Consider the following 18,728-nt stretch of genomic DNA (forward strand, 5'->3'; position numbering starts at 1 on the left):
ATATATATATATATATATATATATATATATATATATATATATATATAACCTATCAAAGTTAAACCAAGGTTGGATAAATAATTCAAACAGATCCACAATACCTAGTCAAGTAGAGATGGTAATTAAAAGTTTTTCAGCAAAAACAACCAGAGCCAAATGGATTTGATGCTGAATTTTACCAGACCTTCACAGAAGATATCTTAGTCAGTGTTCTATTACTGTGAAGAGATACCATGACCATGACAACTCTTATAAAGGAAAGGGGCTCCATGGAAATTCCCAAACAACTCAAGCTATCAAGGCTATCAGTTGCTCTTCACGGGCTGGTAGATAGTAAGGCCCTACTGCTGACAACAACACTTAGATATCTCATTGAACATGGAGAAGCAGAGCTGGTGCCTTCCTAGAGCTGTCATCCCTACTGACTAGTGTTTCTGGATTGGAAGATGCTCTGTACACTACCAGAGAAGGTAAGCACCAGCCCACTTGCAAACCTTGTGATCTACATTGGTGACCTATCTGCATGGTGTACTAGTACAATAGTGGCATAAAAGATATGTGAGTAATTTACCACACTATCTCATTAGATTTAAGGCCCTTTCCCTGAGATGGAACATATGCCTGCTACTGCTTGAGTAACCAAGAACCTGAGACTAGATAGGCCAAAAACATAAAAGAAAACTAAACAATACTGTTCCACTGAAGGAATGCAGCAATAAAATAACCCCTAAAACCACTCTGCTACATCTACAGATCAGCCTCTAGCTCAGCCATCACCAGGAAGCTTCCTCCTACAGTAAATGGAAACAAATACAGAGAGACCCACAACTGGACGATGTACAAGGGGCGACTTTGGAACACTCAGTCCTAAATGGTATATCTTCATCAAACCCCTCCATTCAGAGCTCGAAGACGTTTGTAGAAAGGGATGGGGGAAGATTTTTAATAACCAGAGGGAATGGATGATCCCAAGGGAACAGTGTCTTACAGACAGGACAGGACTAATGCATGTATGAACTCAGAGGCTGTAGTAGCATGTGCAGGGTCTGCACAAGTCAGATGGGTCCCAGCACTAAGAGAGGAAAATGGACAGGAGGTTACATCTCTAATCAAGAAGCTATCTTCAACTGACAACCTATTGCAAAAGAAAAATCATTTTTCTCCAGTGGAGTCTCATTACTATAAACCACACTTAATGGTAGGCCTCCTGCTGGGCGGTAGACGGCCACACAAAACAAGCTCAGTGGTATTCTTGGAGATACTTTTGTCTCATGTTGTTTTGTTTTGGCATTTTTTCTTATTGGTCTTTTGCTAGCATCTTATGTATGGTTTATGGTTCTATGTTTTATCTGGGAAAAAATGAAGAAGAGGAAACTGTGTTGGGGATATATTTATAAAAAATGTTTTCAATAAAAGAGGGTTTGATCACTACTAACACTTATTTTAGAGATACACCTCACCACTGATGAGATCAGTTATTAATTCTTTCAAAAGCAAGCCATTCATGTACACTGTGATCTCCCTATCCCACACTGAACCTGATGCTGTTTCTACAACAAACTTTCATGACATAGCTAGGCCCTTTTAAGCTCCAGATAGCATTGAACAATAGAAAGCATGCGAAGATAACTGTTACTAAAATAAATAAATAAATAAATAAATAAACAAACATTAAACCACCTTCTTCCAGATCCAAGTGCTGGACTCTGCAGGGAGACCTGCTAACCTGCCCACTCTCTCCCTCTTTTTCCAACACTCTCCTATTTCAATTGGAATATTCAGAGACGGTAAGAGAAGCTAGATGGTTCCACACTGAGACTTTAATAGTATGTCCTTGTAGTTATGTATTATATATGCTTGGTACCCCATAGCTCATTATCATTCTAAATGTACAGAGCAGTATGCGATAGTACAAGATTTAGAAGCAGCTCTTCCCGCCCAATGGTCAATTACTAATGGCAGGGCTGGACTCGAAATGACTGACACCTATAGTTCTACAACTAAAGATCACGGTCACTGTCTATAATGACGTGCCCATCAAACAGATTGTGTCCGTTACTAAATGTCCCATTTACTCAAAATCACATGAAGAGCTGTAATCTTTCTACTGTATATGTCCCTATTAAGCCTTATAGCTGATGATAATATAAATATAGATTTAAATATCATTCACTTAAAACCAAGGCTTAAGATGGCTAATAAATATATACATATATAATCTAATTAGCTCCACAAAGAAATATATTTCGGAAAGTCAGTAGTAAGTCAGTATACATTAAAAATATACACTAAAACTTTTAAAATCTGCACACTACATGCTATCATGCTGAAGGCTACAGGTGCTCTTGGTCAGACATAGACATGAACTATCAAGTCCTTTTGGGAACATAGACACCCATCGCTGCTGATTGTTTAGAAGGCGAAGGATTCTGTTTTCTTGGCAGGGCCAGCTGTAGTCTGGCTGTCTCTTGTGCTCATACATCTGGAAGATTCTGTAAGATCTGTCTCAAGGAAGCGCAGGCAACCACGTGGGCATCTGATGGGAGATTAGCAAGTGACTGGATCAGCTTCTTCACTATGGTTTTCAGACACTGGTGAGCAGCATTCAAGTCTCTGTCAAACTGCTGTCCTTCAATCTGCAGAGCCAAGTGACTGCAGATGTTTCTAAATTCCACGCTATCCTGAAATGAACAACCAACAGGCAGGAAATTAGGTTGATGATGCAAGCATTTGTTGTGCTTCCGTTGTCTAATTTCCAGATTTTTCTCAGAGAACGACCCTTTCACATCTTTAGCCATTGGAGGGTAGTTTGACCAAAGCTGACCCAGTCCCACCCCCAGATCCATGAGAGGATATCACATCCAGCCAAGTGAACTGGTCAGATATTGCAGGATGATCACACCCAGCCAAGTGAACTGGTCAGGGACAGGTGACTGACAAATGCCACTGGTCCCATGGCTGCTGGACTGGAAGAGAGCAGCTCTCTTTGACCAGGATTACTTGGAAACATTTTGTAACCTATAGGGTATTGTACAAATGAGGATGTCTCCAAAACAAAATGGTAGGTGAAAGAGATTAATGTCGGCTGACTCTAATGACCTTTCCTGTCTGTGAATTTAGCTACACTCCAGTAGGGTTTTTCCAACTCAGGACTTCTCATCTAGCTGAGCTGAGGAATAGCCCTTTTTACTGAAACCAGCTGAAGCTGAGTTTCTAAATGAGCTGTGACAAATATACAAATAGCCCGTGTTCTTACTGTTTGGTATTTACCATGTTTAAGATTCCACATAAGAATTTACTGTGCAATGCACCCCAGAAAGGTCCAGCCTGAGCTACCTAGTGAGAATCCCCCCTCAAAAGGCTTAAAAAACCCAAACTGATAGATCATGCAACAAAAAAAAAATAATGCAGCATGTACTATAAAGAGTTGGAAAGACTAGTTTAAACCAATGGAAATAATCAAACAGACATTGTTCTGAAACACATGTGGAATATCTGTGGACTCTGATGCCAGCATGTCATTATAGAGCATATCTCAGCAGATCAGGATCTGTGTCATACAGAGACTGTGCAAACAGGGAGATATCAGTGAGGCAGCTTACTTCCCAGATACACATGACTTTAAAAAGCATTTCTAAATGATTTATAGTCTAAGAAAAAAAAACGTTGGAAATATTCTATATAGAACACATATGGAAATACTGTATCAAAATGTGTGGAAAGTAGAAAGATAAGCAGACTTAAATATTTATATGCATAAGGGAAAATGGCAAAGTTCCTAAGCAACATGTTAAACTCAATCGCTTAGGAAAAGAAAAATTATGAAGTACCATCCCTCCCTGACACCAACAATAGGAAGAAGGGCTATGAGTTAATGGAAGGTTGTGGACTGGGTGGTTTGAATGAGAGTAGCCTCTAGACCCATGTATTTGAATGTTTGGTCCCTACTTGGTGGAACTGTTTGGGAAGCATGAGGAGGTGTGGCCTTGGTGGTGGTGTGTCATTGGGAGTGGGCTTTGAGGTTTCAAAACTCCACATCATTCCCAGTTAGCTCTTGTTCTCTGCCTCCTCACTGTTGACTCAACATGTGAGTTCTCAGCTACTGCCCAAGCACCAGGCCTGCCTGCCTGTTGCCATGCTCTCTACTGTGGGGCAAGTGGACCATGCCATCAGACAGAAGAACTGGTAAGATCCGGTGATTCTCAGAATTGAGAACAGTAGGAGTGGAGTCACTCCCTATTTACCTCTGCTTGTAACCATGACACCTCACTGAGGACCACGGCAATCACTCACATTGCATAAAGACCTGGAGTTCTCTATGCTAATGAAGTATCTAGACAGGCCCCCAGTGTTCAGCCAATGAACTTCCCTTCCTGGGCATTCCTTCCCACAAAAGGTATTTAATCCCTGGTTCACCCTGAGTAAGGTATATGCATTAACATACTCCATCAAATAAAAAAGTTTGAGAAAGCAAGGACCATCTCTTCATCAAGGATCAGGAGAAGCCCTTCTCTCTCCCAGGGGAAGCCCTTCTCTCTCCCAGGGGAAGCCCTTCTCTCTTGCAGCTCCTCCATACTCTTGGCACTCACTGAAAACCAAACTGGTTTCTGCCCTCATCCTGGGCTCTTGGAAAACATGGACTGAGGACCCCCATTGCAAAATTCATTCTGCCTCCTCTGAGTGCCATGGCAGGGGCCCTCTAGGTACCCCAGCAGCAAGGCAGACACCCAGCACAGCACGCTACCATGATGGTCATAGACTCACCCTCTGAAACGGTAAGCCCCCAATAAACTCTGTCTTCTATAAGCTTCCTTAGTCACCTTGACTGTAAGTCACTAACGCAGTGAGGGGCCAACATTTCTTCCTAATTATGCATAGAAAAGGAAACTGTTTTTCCCCAAAACAAAACACTATCACTTGAGTAAGAAGGGCTTCGGTTTCCGCTTACTTTTCAGCATTTCCTAGGAAACAAAACAAGTCTAATTTACTGCTATGGTAGGGCCGGTGTGAAAGCCTGGAAGTGTGGGAGCAAAGAGGCAGGAGTGTGTGCTGCTGTCCCTGGGAGGCTAGCATGCCCAGACACAGAACTTGGCTTAACCTTCTCTGCCCAGCTTTCTTGCCTTCCTACCTTCATGTATTTCTCATCCCTGCTCAGAAGGTGTCAGGGTCTCCCAGGACCATTTCCTACAGCTGATGGGGCAATTGGTACTGCAGAAGCATAATGCTTGGAGTGAGACAGCCACTATAAATGGTTTTCCCCAAGCCACATCAAGGGAAACTGTCCACTTGCTTTACAGAGAAACCGAAGCTAAATACAAAATGGAAGGCTCCAAGGAGATGTGCCAGGGGACCAGCAAGATCTGCGCTGGTGTGTGCCTACTCATCTTTAATCAAGATTAAACACCTTGAAAAATAAACAAACAGGCCTGAAACCTGAAGCTGATTTCACATTTACTTATGTTAATACTCAAATAGGGCTTCTTTTGGGGAAACATAAAATTTTATAGCTGGATCCTAATGGCCTGGGCAAACTGCAGACTTCCGGTGAATTCTCTTTATTTTATTATACTAGTACAATTTTTTTTCTTTTAACCCTTTCTAAAATATAGTAACAGTTAAAGAAAATAAATTATTAGGAATAGACTTTTCCAGGGCAGAGGGAAATAAAACAGGTGTTTCTTTTCTTCCTTTCTAGAAGGGCTGAATGCCAACTCTAAACACACCAATCCTTCTTTGTCTCTGAGCAGCTTTGTGCTGCTCCTGCTGGGGAAGATTAGAATCCCAAGACATGAGGCCAAGGCTCATTAAATGCTTTGTGGCTTTCAGTGGAAACACACAGAACCAATACTGACCATCACCTCACTCTCAGTGCCTTCTATTCAATGACAAACCACGTCCTCCTGTGACTGTTACATAGGAAGCCCCAGATGCTCCCAGAAATGACCCAATGTGCTACAGTGCTTTGAGCACGATGCCAGAGTCAGACCTACACAGCCAAGCAACTAAAAGTGGTTTTGGAAGCCTCTGAAAGCATTCAGTAACTCCAGACTCTGCCTATGACATGTATTGATGGCTACAGTGCCCCAAACTAAAGACAGCACTGCCCTTCCCATGTGCTTTGAGATTCCCCTCCTGTGTCTTAGCTAATCTACTGGGATACCAGTCTAAACCTGTTTAGCTGATAAAGCAGCAATTTTATTTTAAAAGTGCACCAAGCTATGCAATTTTACTATACTATACTAAAGTCATGGAGAAACATTTCCCTGTCTCTAAAGAGTTGATAACCCAGAGAGGAGAATGAGCACAAGACCATCTGTCCAAACATGCAATGAAAATTGATGAGCTCTGTAGAGGAAGGAAGAAGCTCTGAGTAAGCGTGGATTTAGGACTCCCAAGGCCTTGGATCCTTGGGACAATGGGCAAAAGCCATCACCCACAAGGACTGAGCTCACTGGTTAGTGTATACAAAGATTATCAACTGAGACTTCCTCCTCCATATGTTTATAGCCTGAGACTGCTTGCTTCCCTGCAGAGATGGGACTAGGTAACTCCTCCCTCTGTGCTGTACCTAGTAAACATGCTGAGGCTCCAGATTGAGATGATATTGCTAGAAGAACCCCACCTGATCACAGCTTTCCTCTTCATGTGTCTGTGTAACTTTTCTTCATCCTCCCACAGTTCCTAACCAGGTTTCCTGGGCTATCCAGGGCTATCCAGGGCTATCCTCCCTTCCTGATCAGCTCTGCACTCTCATTCAGTATGAAGTATAAAAGGGGTCTCTTAGGAACACTGCTACCCTGGGACTTTCCTGTATCATATATTGGATTTATTAATAATGCATATGTCTGGAATGTTTGAACCGTATTTTTAAAAACACTAAAAGGTGTATGACTTCAAGTTCTCTGTAACTGGGAACTTTCCCAATCTCACCTGGCTCATCAACATCTGACTTTTAACTACAAGTTCAGGGCCCTGAACTCAAGGCCACTATATAAAAAACACAGTGGGGGACCCGAGTAGGTACCGACCACCATGAAGTCTCCATCATCCGCAGGAAAGTAAGCATTTTTATTTGTGGGGTCATAACAAGGCCCCCTCACACTTTGGCTTTGGGAATGGCGCCATTTTCAGTGGGAAAGAAAAGTACCTTTGCAATGAGTACAAACAAGACTCAGGTATGCTCATGCCAATCAAGTCCTATGGAGTTCCTGTCCAGTAGCCAAGCAGAGGTCTGACTTAAAGCCTTTCTGGCCTCGTTCACCAAAATTTCATTTCACAAAGCTTTTATGTAATGACTTTCACATTATTTCCATTATAAACTATTATAAAACTATAAATAAACTAGACATTGGACCACAAAAGCAAAACTGTGTCTCTAGTAATAAGGAGTCCCCTACCTGGGGCTACTGGCAACCATGAATTGTGGGGAAAAAACATGCCCGGAGGCCCCAGAATTGCGCAGTATCCCAGGACCACAGTGGAGTCCCGCAGGCTTTCCATGGCGGTGGGTCCCACATACATGAGAAAGTCCAAGGTTCTAGAGGCTGGAAGCTTTGGCGGCGGCAGGCCCCAGAAAACACATGGAGTCCGTGAGTTTAAGAAGTTTATTGTTCATGGTGTGGTAATTGGATGTGCGTGCCCCCCAGTTCAGCCAGGGGAGAGCTGGCTTAAATAGGGGAGGGGGAAGAGGGGCTGGGAAAGGAATAACTTAATTAGTTACCCCACCCCTTAGGTAACTCATGGAAATCTCTGTTAGTCACGCCCTCTATCTGGATGGTGACGCAAACCTCTCTGGGAGGAGCTACTCTGAGCCAAACGTGTTTGCAAGATGCAGGTTAATGGAGATGTAGGCCGCATGTAGGAGTCTGGAATCTGGGGGCATGGGGAGATACATGCCATCCCTACCCAGGCTATGGTTCACCTGTTGGGTCTCCGGCTATCTCAAATCCAGTGCTCTACCGGAGAGACCAAATCATCCCTTTACGGCCTCACAATGAATTATTTCTTCAGCAGTAATTTTCATAATATTTGTGCGTGCATATGCCTGTAAGCATACACACAGGTGTGCATGTATGTGTGTGATAGCATACTATGGCCAAAGATCAAGGCTAGGTGCCTTTGTTGAGGGACAGATCAACCCAAGGCTTTACCTGAGGCCCTGATATACAGAGAAAGACCACAGCGCTTTCTCTAAACCAGAACATACTTGGCAGAACCAATAATGGACTGGATCCATGCCTTGAAGAAGCCTTGGCTTTGGATCCTGAAAACCCAATTCTTCCCATCCTAAGGAGCTTTGGCTATCAGTCCCAAGGACAATATGTGTGCCTAGTCTGTGGCATCCCTGTGAGACCTTTGACTGTTTAGCTTTCCACTGACTCTCTCCCATTTTCCCCCCACAAATAGTATATAAAATACTGTCCTTCTTAATAAATGTAGCTGGCATAAGACATAGCTTACAGAAGACCTCCAGACCCCAGCTTTCTTATCTTCCTTATCTTCTCATTTCCTGGCCCTCTTCTTTAAGACCTTGGTACTGAAGAAAGATATGCTGGTCCAGGTCAGTCTTACTCAACCATTCTCACATTTTTCCTCTGGAAGAGTCCCCCACTGAACTTGAAGCTCACCAACTTGTCTAGACTGGCTAGATGGCAAGCCCTAGGGACATCCATGTGCCCATCTCCCAGTGGTGAGGACAGCCGTGCACACCAGCATGCTTGACATTTAATGTGGGTTCTGGGAGATGAACTTGGGCACTGATGCTCACTTAACAGATCCTTTACCAGGCGACCTATCTTCCCACACCTGCCTTCATAATTTTTGAATATTTATTGATTTATAGTACATATGAGAGTGTTTGCCTGTGTAATCTGTACATGTATGTGCCTGGTGCCAGAACATGGTGTCAGAGCTCCCTGGAACTGAACTTACAGCTGGTTGTGAGCCACCTGATGTTGGTGCTGCAAGTCAAACCCAGTACTCTGCAAGAGTAGCCAGTGCTCTTAACCACTGAGCAATCTTGTATCAGGACCACAGACCTTAGCAGGACCACAGACCTTAGCACCACTGAGGTCATGATGGAAGTACCATTCAGGCCTTGGAACCCACCATGTGGGCAGCAATACCTGCCAAGAACAGAACAAAGACCTTCTCTATCAAAGTCCATAGTTCTGGGGAAGTAAATATACTAACCTTGTTTTTTGGCTTCTATATTTCTGTTTCTGGCTGTTCCTGCTAATTGTGATGCATTGACCCAGCATGTAGTCTGTGTATTTAAAAGCTAGACCTGATGCACCAGGGTGGGAAGATACCCAAGGGGCCCCACACTCACATAGGAAAAGGAGGTGGGGGGATGGGGGAGCAACTCTGTGAAGGAGAACCTGGTAGGGGAATAAAATATAATAAATTTATATTTTATTATAATATAAATAGGATTTATATTATAATAAATTATGATTTATTAATATTAAAGTTATTTAATATTTGGGATATTAATAATTAATTAAAAAGCTAACCCTGAGAAAGGTTCAGGACTGCACTCTGGTCTCAAATACTGAGTGTATTTGTTGGTTGGCTAACAAAGACTTTCTACTGGCTTAAACCCAGTGTCCAAGTGGTCTTCTCTTGTGGATACCTCATAACGATCTCTCCAGTATCCAAAGTTTATAATTTTTGAAGACATTATTTCCAAACCTGTAAGCACTGACTTCACTAATCACCATGGATGTGGTAGTGTCTTCTTTGAACAGTAGGTAGTCACACTTATTGTGTGCAAAGAACATGAGTATGGGAGGGAAGGAGGCCAGGGTCAGCAGTGTGTGGGCCATGGGTCTCACTCTAGAACAGGAGACACTCAGCAAGAGTTTGGCAGAGCAATTGTCACCATAATGAGCCTATTGAACTGAAGGAGTTCACAGGCATGTTTAGTGAGCCATGGTGGGAAGTTCTGTCTCTGAATGCTGGCCTCAACTAGCCTTTGTGCAGCATTTTTGGATGTAGTTCTTGGAAACTAAATGCTTTTTATTCTTGAAGACTGAGGAAACTTAGGGTCACTTCAAAACTGCCTTGGCCATCTTTTCAGCAGTTCAGATTTGCTTCCTTCTGCCCCATTCTTGCTGGTATTATTAGCTTTATTGTAGTTTCCTGGGTTTAGTGAATACTCAGGGCTTTGGGTCACCCTATAAAATGGTCTTCAGGGAAGGACACAAGGAATGGCAGACTGGACACCTTGAAACTTCCTATGTCGAAGCTCTACCCACAGTGTGACACTTGTAACACAAGGCCCATGGGAAGGTAATTAAGGAGAAAAATGGTCACAAGAATCACAAGAATGAAATGCCACACAGCCACACACACACACACAGACACACACACACACACACAGACACACACACAGACACACACAGACACACACACAGACACATACCACATACCACACCATACACACACACCACACACAGACACACAGACACACACAGACACACACACACACACAGAGACACAGAGACACACACACACACAGACACACAGACACACACAGACACACACACACAGACACAGAGACACACACACACAGACACACACACACACAGACACACACACACAGACACAGCCACACACACACACACAGACAGACACACACACACAGCCACAGACACACACACACATACCACATACCACACCATACACACACACCACATACACCACACATGCACACACCACACACACATACCACACACACACACACCACACACACATACCACATCACACACACCACACCACACACACACACACACACATATTCAGGTGAGTGATGCTCATGATGCCTCAAACTCACTATGCAGCAAAGGATGACCCTGAATTCCTGTTCATCCCGCCTCTATCTCCCAAATGTCCTACCATGTGTTTTGCTTTACACGGGGCTAAGGACTGAATCTAGGGCTTCACACAGTCTAGGGAGGTACTCTATCAACGAACTACAATCCTAGCCCTCTCATCGAAAATGCTCCAGAAGCTAGTGTTCTCTCTATCTCTCTTTCCCTCTTCCTCCCTCCCTCTCCTCTCCCTCTCCCTCTCTCCCTCCTTCTCTCCTCTACTCTCTCCACCTCCTCCCAGTGGGATACACAAAGACAATTTGAGGACCCTGAGAGGCACCTCTGAAGCCAGACAGGAAGCCCTCACAGAAACTGAATTTGTCATTGCCTTGATTTGAGACTTCCAGCCTCTGAAGACTGAGAAAATGAAATATGTGTTGTTGAAGCCATTCTGTTACAGCAGCTGAGCTGACCAACACACCCAGTCTCCAGTGTGATACAGCAGCCTGAATGAGATATGTTGCACGGTTATGCAAGTATCCACCACAGCCTCTCAAGTAGGACCTGTATCTTAATTCATAATAGCTGCATGACCTGGCCTGTGATATAATCAGGACAAATGACATTAACTCCAATCATGTCTTGGCTCTCAAAGCCCTGCAGTGCCTGTAATAGATATTTTCCAAGCTAGTTACCTTTTAACAAGACTTGGAACATCATCATCCACTATAAAGAAACTCACTACATATTTTTTAAAATGTGTTGGAAATTTTCTAAATGTTCAAAGAGAATACTAAATATAAGTTTGTTTAATTACAAAAAAAAATTAATAGAGAAAAAAAGTGCCCTTTGCTGTTGAGCTAAGGATGTGTCTGCCTTCACACCTCACACCAGCTCTCTTCCTAAACTCTCAGGTGGATTAATCAATATCCCCCTGGACAATGACACATGTCAGTAGTACTAATGAAGCCAAGGCATAAAGCCATGCTGACTTCTATGTAAAGGAAACTTCTGGAAAATCCACTTAGTTATCAGTCCTAACTGTGTGTTTATCAACAGCCCTGGAAACAGAAACAGTTCATAAGTCCGAGTCATTCATAGATGTAAAAAAAAACAATAGTAGTGGTTTATGAGTTACTAGCTTGTTAATAGCAACAACGACAACTGACTAAGGAAAGCCACCAACTAAGACCTCTGAATCACCCACCCTTTAGGTGATACAGCCTCTTCATAGAAGAGGCTGGGGCACAGGAAGGTGAAGGAACTCACCTAAAGGCCTAGAGCAGGAAGGGTAGAGCAGATCCTAAAGGCTCCTGGGACTAGGTGCTTGTGCTGGGTTGTCACCATTGCACAGTCCCCAGTACTGCCAACTAGCCCTTGGCTTTAGCTTAAGACAATCTCTTTCCTACCTTGTGTGTCAAGTAACAGCATCAAAGTGGCCTGGTACTGAGGAACTTCTCACGTACATCTCATTTCCATGAACACCGCTCCTCCTGAAAGCATACGATATAGCAAACAAGCCTTGCGATGTATAGGGAATGTCCTTCCAAATCCTTCATCTTAACAGTACTAATGAAGCCAAGTCAGCATAGCCAGTCCCCAGAGGACTGAAGCCCTCTCTCATCTAAACTGTGTGATCAGTGCTCTAGAAGCCAAATAGAGATAACCCTTTCCTCCAAATGGCAAGCCAAGCAAAAATCTCTAGATTCTGGCTATCCCCATTCCTCTCACTTCCAATAGCCCAGACTGTCCTCCAGTCCTTGAAATTCGTCAGTCCCGTACAGGGGAGACACAGGCTGGCAGTGAGAAGAAGGTCAAGACCCCTCTTTTGATGAGCATTCTGCACACTTCCAGAAAGTAACAGAAAATTACTGGAGAAACAAAAGAAAAGGAATGTGACTCAAAACGAACAAGAAGGTGACAAAGCACTGGGTGTTTCTATAGACTGAGGGACTCTGGCAGAGTGAAGGCAAGAAACACAAGGCTGCTACCCTGCTCCAACACACACACACTTCCCAGAAACACAAGGCTGCACCCCCAACACACACACTTTCCATTTAGTTACGTCCAGAATTAAACAATGTATACATTTTAAATTAGGTCCAGTTCTGAGTACTGTGATGTACTCTTGCAATGTCCCTTTGCACCTGGTCCAGGATATTAATCAGCCCTTTGCCCAGGTTCTAACTTGGCTAGTCACCCTGCCTATTAGTTACTCTTTAGCCAATGCTGTTACTATCTTGACAGAGCTTGTGTTCAAGAGGCCCTTACGTAAGTGCCTATTGCAAATTCCTAAGGCCTCCATCATTCACCTTACCACACACAGCCATTTCGTAGTCCCAGGTCACCCCAGGGTGAATACAGTGTGAGGAGATTAGAGAGAGGGGGAGTGTTTACATGACTTATCACTGTGCATTGTTATTAAATGTTCTAGTTTATATTTGGTTACGGTAGTTAAATCTCTTAATTATAGCGCATGGATAGGGAAATACAGAGTGTCTACAATATGTCTTCTGTTGAAAACATAACTAGGGACAAGCAAGGATTTGCTTCAGTGGTACAAGAACGAATTTACGGGAGGGAAACGTTTGTTTGTTTGAGATGATAAGAAAGGCAAGTGGAAGACTGAGGAGCGGGTTCACTGGTTCAATGCTTTCTGGGCAAGCATGAGACCCCGAGTTCAGATCCTCCACACCCATGTTACAAAAACCAAAAAACAACAACAAAAACGAACGAATGAACAAAAACAAACCAGCTGAACAGTAACAGCCCTCTAATCCCAACATTGGGAAGCAGAGACAAGAAGATCCCTGGGGCTTAGTAGTCAGCCAACCCGGCTAAACTAAGTGAACTGGTGAGAGAGGTTAAGTGAGAAGCCCTGTCTCAAAAAAATAAGATGAAAAGCAACCAGGGAAGATACCTAACATTGATCTGTGATCTCCATGTGTACCTGCACACAAGCATGTACACAAGTTCGCTCTGTCTCTGTCTGTCTCTGTCTCTCTCTCTCTCTCTCTCTCTTTGTCTCACACACACACATACAGAGAGAGAGAGACAGAGAGAAGGAGGGAGGGAGGGAGGGAGAGAGGGAGGGAGGGAAGGAGGGAGGGAGAGAGAGAGGGAGAGAGGGAGAGAGGGAGAGGGGAGGGAATATATTTGGGTCCATTGGCCTCAATTTTCCCAGTAGATGAGTACAATCTAGATGAAGATACCTGAAAAGGGGTGGAATGTATGTAGGCCCTTACATCAACTAGAAATGTCTAAAGGACTACCAAGTAGGTAATGCCAAAGAATTACCAAGTAGGGGTAACCACTACACTGAACAAAACACCCCAACCTTGGTGTCAGCATCATTCTGGTTCTTGTTCAGGCAGCCTCAGAATATCAGCACTGACCTGACTCACATAAAACTCAGCCGTCTACGGTTGACCTTCCTCCTATTCTATGGTTATAGAATGCCGCATAGGTTTCACCAGCCAACCCCCAAGTGTCCAGAATCACTTTTGCCCTTCTTCCAAATTTGACTCCTTGCAGCTGCCAGCCAACCATCAATGCTTGTGGTTTGAATCACGCAGGCCTCCTTATATGGAAAGCAAACAGTCATTGAACGAAAAGAAAAAAAGAAAAGAAGGAAGAAAGGGAAAATGGAAGAAGAAAGGAAGGAAGGAAAAGAAAGAAAAGGCTGTTTTCCCCAAACAGCCTTCAAAGACTATCTTAGGCAAAACAGATCACTCACTATCTCTAGCTGCCAGCCTAGCCCGTTTGCATCCTGTATATCTGACATCACACTGTTATGGCTTGAATCTAAGAAATACCTATAGGCTCCTGTTTTGAATGTTCTCCAATAAATGGCTCTATTTGAGTTGGGGCTGTATGGCTTTGAGGGTGGGCCTGCATGTTGGAGACAGTCTTTTGAAGATTAAAAAGACCAGCCTGTACTGGCTGGTTTTGTGTGTCAACTTGACACGAGCTGGAGTTATCACAGAGAAAGGAGCTTCAGTTGAAGAAATACCTCCATGAGATTCAGCTGTAAGGCATTTTCTCAATTAGTGATCAAGGAGGAAGGGCCCATTGTAGGTGGATCCCTGGGCTAGTAGTCCTGGGTTCTATAAGGAAGCAAGCTGAGCAAGGCAGGGGAAGCAAGCCAGTAAGTATCATCCCTCCATGGCCTCTGCATCAGCTCCTGCTTCCTGACCAGCTTGAGTTCCAGTCCTGACTTCCTTAGGTGATCAACAGCAATATGGAAGTGTAAGCTGAATAAAGCCTTTCCTCCCCAACTTGCTTCTTGATCATGATGATTGTGCTAGAATAGAAACCGCGATTAAGACACAGCCCTAGCCCATGCCCTTCCCTGCTTCCTAGTCCCCATGATGTTTGACCACCAAGGAGCTATTCCGCCATGCCTTTCCCCAAAGGATGGACTAAAATCTCTTTGCAACTGTGAGTCAAAAATGTATCTGTCCCTGGGGGAAAATTCCGTGGGGAAGAGTGCTTTGCCTGCCATGATTGGGGCCCTCCATGAAAAAGTAAAAGAGGTGAAGGCTAGACCAAAATAAACGTCTCCTCCTTTAAGTTGTTTCCATCAGGCTTTGGGCATTAGTGACCCCAAAGCAACTAATACACACATATATTTCTAACATGTTTCTAATATGACACAGCACTTGAAAATTCATCAGTTCTAAGATACACATTCTTTGCATATCTTAAAAATCAATAAAATTAGTATGTAGCTCACAACCGACAATGTCATACATTGGCAGATTTTAAATATTTTCTTGTGAGGGAAAAAGGAAAAGAGACACCTTAGACATTGCTTGGTGACATTTGATTTGAATTTTTTACACCATATGATGCAACCTAGTACGCTGCATGTTTTCCCAACTTTGGCTTGTGAAGTAAGAACAGCATCAACCCTTATGGAATATACCAAACTCTCAACACGCCACCTCCTCCAGACTCCTAAGTAGACACATGAGACGGTGTTCCTGGCCACAACTTGAGAGCCAGCAGGACTCAAAAAGTTGTGGCCCTAATACAATGACCTCGTTTGCTTTCTATTGCTGTGATAAACCCAATGACCAAAAGTAACTTGAGGAGGAAAGGGTTTATTTCCTTTTACAGTTTGTAGCTCTTCATAAAGAAGTAAGAGCAGGAAGTGGAGGCAGAAACTGAAGCAGTGGCCATGGAGGAAGAGCATGGTTACTGGCTTGCTCCCTATGGTTTGTTCAGCCTGTTATACAACCCAGGACCAGCTGCCGAGGGGTGGCACTGCCTGCCCAGTGGGTTCTGGGCTCTCTCCTCTATTCTCTCATATCAGTCACTAATCAAGAAAATGCCCCCACAGACTTGCCTACAGGCAATCTGATGGTGGCATCTTCTTAATTGAAGTTTTCTCTTCTCTGATGACTTTAGCTGTGTCAAGTCACTAAAATCTAACTAGCACATTATTTCATTAGTTAATGGCAAGGCCAAAACTGAACCCCAAAACCCTAGACCCCCAACCTACCTCAGGTCTCTTCCCAGTTCCACCCCATACATATGAGCTGGCTGATTTAGCAGGAGTCTCTGGTAGGTACTATTAGCAAGCTTATCAACGTCTGGGACCACCTGCCCCAAGTCTACTTTATAAGGATTTGAGTTGATTCTGTGGGGTCTCTGTGCTCTGTGGGGAATTGGATTCATGCAAACGAATTGTGATTCATGAGTGTGAAGCACTTTAAACGTGCATGATGTTGTCAGAATATATGCAGCTTGGGGACTTAAGGTGCACTCAAAGCTTTAAAGGAAGATTGTAAACTTGGAGGAGGTGGTAGGACAGCTGACCTCCACAGCTAGAAATGATTCCCGTGACAGATAGGTCTTGACAAGGCTTTCTCCTCATGCCGCACCTGATGCACAAATACCTGCCCCTACACACACACACACACACACACACACACACACACACACACACACACAGAGGCAGGTCTAGTTCCACAGTTTGATAGACTCCAGGTAATTAGTTCTCAAGCTCTCCATCCCACATGCGCAGTCCTCAGTGTGTGTCTCCTTTTGCCCCCATCCCCTTACTGCCCACAGCAGGTTGACCACACCCTGCTTGGGCTCCAGTGGCCCCATTCACTTCATCCAGGCACTGCAACCCAGAGAGGAAAGCAGGGCAGACTCACCTTCAGGTGGACGGGGAAGGGCCGTTCCTGCTGGAGAGGCCCAAGCAGAGTCTGCTCTACGCTGACCAGCTCTGAGGTCGAGTCCACTACGCGAGCCAGAGCGCTTCGCATCGCCATCCGCGCCAAGGTACAGGGCCCGCGGTCCCGCGGGAAGGGCAGCAGCTCGGCTCCCCCCTCTGCGCCCCGGAGCCCGCCTGCCTCGGGAGAGCCCCGTGCTCCCATGCTCCCACGCCCCAGCCCCCTCCGGGTCCGCATCTGGCTAGAGCGACGAGCCTGAGAGATGGGCACGTGGTCCGGGCCCCGCGGGCTCCCTGGGGCGCTAGGACCGTCGCCCCAGCCCCACTCCTGCTGTAGTAGCTGCAGGGTCTGCAGAGCCACCATTTGGTGGCTGATAGAAGCCACTAAGGGCGCAGGGCTGGCCATGGCCGGCTAGCAGCTGGGCGCTTACGAGCAGGTGGAACGCAGGCAAAAGAGCCTGGCGGCGTTCGGGGTCGCGGGGTCACATTTTTCTAACTCCCGGCTCCCCTCCTCCCCGCTCCCGCTTCCAAGTCCCTCACCGTGTGTGGCTCGCCCCATCCCCCGGCCCGCAGGTGGTGACCCGCGCTTGTCCCTGCATTCACTGCTAGGCAGAATGGGCTCAGAATGACCCAAAGCTTCCTGGAGCCTGCCCCGTGAGCGCTTGAACAGGAGCCAGATGCTGAGCTCTGGTTCTTCCGCCTCTCAGGGCTTTGGTGGGGAAATGCGCTGCTTTGTGCGGATGTATCTATCCCCAGATACCCCGCCCCCTTCCTCCCTGAAGGATGCCAGCAAAGGACCACTTACTGTGGTGAAGGCCCCAGGGTCTGTAACCTCACCAAGTCATTAACATGTCCAGAGCTCTAACCAATCTCACAAAGGACACTGGTGGGTTCTTCTCATTTCCCTGAGAACATTTTCAGAAACCCCTTGAAATAGCCTTCAAGGCCTTCCAAACCCCCAAACAAAATATATGGACTACCAAAGTATCTCAAAGTTCAGCCCTGGTTGCTTGGTTCCCCACAGGTACTGACATCCCAGTTACAAAAATGACATTGAGGCAGAGTTGCCATGGCCTGTGCCTGAAACTCAAGCCTGGCACTGCCCAGATGAGGACTGACCGTTTTGTGTGGAAGGACTCTGGCAGCAAAGTCAAAAGTCAGTCCTCTGATGGAGCAGAAACCTCAAAGCAGCTGCACAAATACCCATTTTTAATTACATGAAACATGGCTGTCTCCTTTAAGCAATGGGAAAGAGCTGATAATTTTAATCCGTGGGTTTTGTTTTGTTTTGCGGGGTTTTGTGTTGTTTGCTTGCTTGCTTGCTTGAAGACATTTGAAGGGAATAGTCAGGAGAGCTATCACAGAGAGTATCTTTTCCTGCTTTCTCCTTGCAAGGAAAACTGTTGGAGAATCCAGTAATCCAGCACAGCAGAGGCAAGGGCACAGAGTGGGGAGAGAGGACTCATGGGGAAACTAGAGGCGCAGGCAGATGGAGGGTGTGTCTGTAGAGTCAGTTCTGGAAGCTCTCTGGATGGAAAAGCCATCAGGGTGGTCCAATCAGTGCAGAAAGGTGATAGGTAAGAGCCATGGGGCCCTTGTTACTGGGATAGTTGACCCTGAGTAACCCTCCTGACTCTCCAGCAAAGGTTCTTAGAATTCTTTGTTTTCCTTCTCCTCTGAAAACCAATCTGAATTAATAAAGAAGCTTTCTTAAGCAAAAACAAGTGTGC

At 45.0% G+C, this 18,728-nt stretch overlaps 1 protein-coding gene across 2 annotated transcripts; it reads right to left on the reverse strand.

Annotated features, from left to right (window-relative positions):
• Positions 1 to 1,800: 1,800 nt before the first annotated feature.
• Positions 1,801 to 17,433, reverse strand: Dleu7 (deleted in lymphocytic leukemia 7). 2 transcript variants are annotated; one of them, XM_028758882.1, is made up of 2 exons: positions 16,982 to 17,433; positions 1,801 to 2,681 (listed from the first exon to the last, which is right to left on the reverse strand). In XM_028758882.1, the coding sequence occupies exons 1-2, from the start codon at positions 17,402 to 17,404 to the stop codon at positions 2,475 to 2,477; spliced, it is 630 nt and encodes a 209-aa protein (XP_028614715.1). In that variant the 5' UTR covers positions 17,405 to 17,433; the 3' UTR covers positions 1,801 to 2,474. The 2 variants fall into 2 exon arrangements, with proteins under 2 accessions (XP_028614715.1, XP_028614716.1); XM_028758883.1 differs by lacking the exon at positions 1,801 to 2,681 and adding an exon at positions 12,253 to 12,307 and having other exon boundaries at positions 16,982 to 17,404.
• Between the last annotated feature and the right edge of the window lie 1,295 nt (positions 17,434 to 18,728).

This window comes from Grammomys surdaster, unplaced genomic scaffold, assembly GCF_004785775.1.
Source record: "Grammomys surdaster isolate TR1022 unplaced genomic scaffold, NIH_TR_1.0 126219, whole genome shotgun sequence".
Taxonomy (NCBI): Eukaryota; Metazoa; Chordata; class Mammalia; order Rodentia; family Muridae; genus Grammomys; species Grammomys surdaster.

What these genes read in the sequence shown, in the direction of transcription:
- Dleu7 (XM_028758882.1), bottom strand. Translation starts at nt 17,404, where the DNA reads ATGGCCAGCCCTGCGCCCTTAGTGGCTTCTATCAGCCACCAAATGGTG. An exon ending in CCTTCCCCGTCCACCTGAAG is followed by an intron (nt 2,682 to 16,981) that starts GTGAGTCTGCCC and finishes TGTTCATTTCAG; the next exon opens with GATAGCGTGGAATTTAGAAA.